Genomic DNA, 3,880 nt, shown 5'->3' with positions numbered 1-3,880 from the left:
AATGTAAAAATTCAACATAAATATGTGTGATACAGGTATCAATGGATTCTTCAGAAATGACTTTTCCATGAAGTATATTTTACAAAGGAAATTATAAAATCTTTCTCTCATTTTTAAGATCCAATTATACCAATTAGATAATTGCACCCTTGCTCAGTAAGATCCCTGACCTTGGGGACTAACACCCAAACAAAGCCTAGGGGATTTAAAAGTCTCCTGTTTAGTACTTACTGCATTTCCTGGAGTCACACAGGAAATTACTGCCAGGGAGCTGGTCCACAGTGGGATGTGTGACGCTCTGCCTGAAAGTGAATGAAAGAGAGCAGATCTGCATAGAAACAGCAAGATGGATTAGGCAGGGCAGCTCCTTCCTTATGTGAGGAAAGAAAGGAAAAGAACACCCAATAGCATCAGCCAGGCACTTCACTGTATGCCAGGCAAGTGTTCATTTTTGTCCTTCATTGTAGAACTTGGATGTGAGTTCCTCCCTCTTCTTACAATCACCATTAATGAAAACCATGACTTGATCTGTAATTTAAAGATATTACTGTTCTGTCAAACTTAAAAGAAGTAGAATATGGTATCAAATTTTTTAAAAATATGAACCCCTACATCCTCTCATTTGCTGTGGCAAAATTGCTATTGCTTAAATTTTATTGATGATTTTGGACCCTGAAGAGGAGGGAACCATGTGCTCCTTGGAGTGAGCCCAGTAGACTCCAGAGAATGAAGGTCCTCTTAATATAGTTTTCTATCATGAAGACCTGAGATCTTTTGGGTTGTTTTTTGATGTTGTTAAATGAATCTAGTCAGACAATGTGAGAACATGCCGTTACTTTTCCTTTGCTTGCACTCCATCACCTAAATGAATATTGGAGACTAAATGGAATCAAATTGGCTTTAATATATGTAAGAAATTTAGATGCAGCTGTGTATCTAATAAATACATTGAGGAGTTTTCCCTTTAGAATCGTAAAGGATCACACAGAATTGGAGCAATTTACTGATGTGCATAAAGAAATGGGTTTGGGAGCATGGAGCTACAAGCCTGTGAGTGAGACTGGTAATGCAGACAGGGATGATTATCTCAGCTGATTGATGCTGAGAAACACAGCATCAGAAAAAACACCAGGTCTATGGAAAATCAGGCAGAGAATTCCTTTAGGAAGAGATACACTTGCATACCTAGATTCTTTCCTTCTCTATCATATCATTGATGCAAACATGGTTCTGTGCCTGTGTATAAAATTTGCTCACAAATTTCTTTTCACAGACATCCAAGAGTTGACTTTTCCATAAGAATGAGAAATCTCACTCTGGTGACCAAATTCATCCTGCTGGGCTTCCCTGACACAGGAGGTCTGGAGACCACCCTCTTCTTTCTGTTCTCAGCATTGTATCTATGCACCATCCTGGGAAATGTGCTCATTCTTACCGCCATCCTCTGCTCCTCCCGACTTCACACTCCCATGTATTATTTCTTGGGAAACCTCTCCATCTTTGACCTGGGGTTCTCTTCAACTACTGTCCCCAAGATGTTGTCCTATCTTTCGGGTCACAGCCCAGGCATCTCTTTTCAGGGCTGTGCTGCTCAGCTCTTCTTCTACCACTTCCTGGGCTGCACTGAGGCTTTCTTATATACAGTGATGGCCTATGACCGCTTTGTTGCCATCTGCTTTCCACTGAGGTACACAGTCATCATGAACCACAGGGTGTGCTTTGTCTTGGCCACGGGGACCTGGATGAGTGGCTGTGTCCATGCCGCTATCCTAACCTCCCTCACCTTCAGACTGCCCTTCTGTGGCTCCAACCAGGTGGACTACTACTTCTGTGATATTCCTGCAGTGTTGCCTCTGACCTGTGAGGACTCCTCTCTAGCTCAGAGGGTGAGTTTTACTAATGTTGGTCTTGTGTCTCTGGCTTGCTTTTTTCTCATCCTTGTTTCTTACATTCGCATTGGAATCTCCATATTGAAAATCCGCTCAACAGAGGGCAGGCAAAGAGCATTCTCCACCTGCAGCGCCCACCTCACTGCAATCCTCTGTGTTTATGGACCAATTGTTGTCATCTATCTGCAGCCCAATCCCAGTCCCTTGCTTGGTGCTATCATCCAGATCATCAATAATCTTGTAACTCCCATGCTGAACCCACTGATATATAGTCTGAGGAATAAGGATGTAAAGTCTGCCCTGAGGAATATATTTCTTAAGAGAAACTGTGCCTTGGAAAGTAAATGAAATATTCAAACTTTTGATGGACAAAGTTTGACTCTATTTTTTAGGCCAAGTTCTTATCTGCAGCTTCTAAACTAACTTGCCACTTATTCTCTGTGTTTTACAATGTGTGTTTTATATTGTATTTCTCTATATTCGATACTGAAATAAAACCGAAACCTTTGCTTTCCACACATTACCCTGATTCTTCTATGTGGCTTACATGCCAGCACCACTGTCTCTGTGAAAATTTCTTAGTCTTTTATATCTTTAAAAACGTATGATATGTCTATTGTCTCTGGCCTACATTAAATATATATATTTGAGAGTGAAAATAAATTTCAGAAAATAGTAGCCTAATATCAAATATGAGAACTCTCTGTCTTTTCTTTTTGTAGGTTTGAAGCTTCCTCTTTTCTACCAATTGCCCTAAAATTCACACTAGCTGATATTTAAGATAAGATGTCCTATATGTTCAATCTGTATGATTCAAGGTGGTTTGTTTAGAGATTTTGGGGTATCTAGATGTTTTCATCTCTTTATTAGAGTCTTATAAATCTATAAATTCAGATTATTCATTATTCTATCTATGAATTCAGATTATTTTTCATTAAGTGCCAAAAGAATTACTACTAGCTATATAAATAGGGGTTAAGAAACAATTAAATTTAAGTATTTTGTTTCATCTAAAATAAAAGGAATACTTATTTTATGTTTGGGAATCCCATGTTAGCATATTTATATAGTCCTACAGCAATGTTTCCCAATAATCAAGGGGATATTTGTTTTCTTCACAATAAAAGTTTTATGTTTTTCTTTCTTCTTTTAATCTCTGTGTTCCATAATTCTGAGAAAAGTACTCAGACTTATTTCCAGAGAACACATTGACATTTATAAGGAAGTTATTCTCCTTCCTTTTATTCTGATTTTGTTTTCTCCTTTTTATCTATTAGTTGTGTATAGCTTTTCTTGTTAGTCACGTGAGGTCCTCTTTGGAACGTGGTAGCAACTAAATGCTACAGAGGAACAGGGAGGGAGGGAGGCCAAAGAAAAAACAAAGTGAGAAGGAAGGAAGGAAAGAAGGAAGGAAGGAAGGAAGGAAGGAAGGAAGGAAGGAAGGAAGAAAGGAAGGAAGGAAGGATGGAGGGAGGGAGGGAGGGAGGGAGGGAGGGAGGGAGGAAGGAAGGAAGGGAGGAGGAAAGAAAGGAGGGAAGGAAGGGAGAATTTAGAAGTAAAACAGAAGAGCATTTCATACTGGAATGATTGTTGCCTTTTTTAAACCTTCTTGTCTAGCATCACAAGTGGTCCCTAATCGTTTTTCCAAGTATTAACTATAAACCAAGCCCGAGTGTGATGCTCGGTATCAGTAGGGACAGTACTTACCAGTAACCTGGGCATGGGACCTGCAATGCGATAATCTCTACTGTGAGACTGTGATCATACTACACAAGCTGTTGGGTAGTTATTCTTCTAGAAATCAAACAGACACTAAGCTATCTTTAGGAAACCTTCGTGACACTAATGTTTCTTTTAGATAAATGATAACTGGATTAAAATGTTAAACATGTCACATGTTAAAGAATGAAATGTAAATAATGTCTTATTTCTCCATATTTCTTTAACATAAAAATTTAATAACTATTACAGTAAGGTTGTTATGATTTTAA

At 38.7% G+C, this 3,880-nt stretch overlaps 1 protein-coding gene across 1 annotated transcript; it reads left to right on the top strand.

Annotated features, from left to right (window-relative positions):
- The first annotated feature begins 1,298 nt into the window (after positions 1–1,298).
- Positions 1,299–2,237, top strand: LOC100715327 (putative olfactory receptor 10D4). The gene has a single exon (XM_003472621.3). The coding sequence runs from the start codon at positions 1,302–1,304 to the stop codon at positions 2,235–2,237; it is 936 nt and encodes a 311-aa protein (XP_003472669.2). The 5' UTR covers positions 1,299–1,301.
- Positions 2,238–3,880: the final 1,643 nt, after the last annotated feature.

The sequence above is a fragment of the Cavia porcellus genome, unplaced genomic scaffold (assembly GCF_034190915.1).
Source record: "Cavia porcellus strain 051 isolate PalLab524CR breed Dunkin Hartley unplaced genomic scaffold, mCavPor4.1 scaffold_9, whole genome shotgun sequence".
In the NCBI taxonomy this organism is placed as follows: Eukaryota; Metazoa; Chordata; class Mammalia; order Rodentia; family Caviidae; genus Cavia; species Cavia porcellus.
This window is presented reverse-complemented; position numbering and strand designations above follow the sequence as displayed.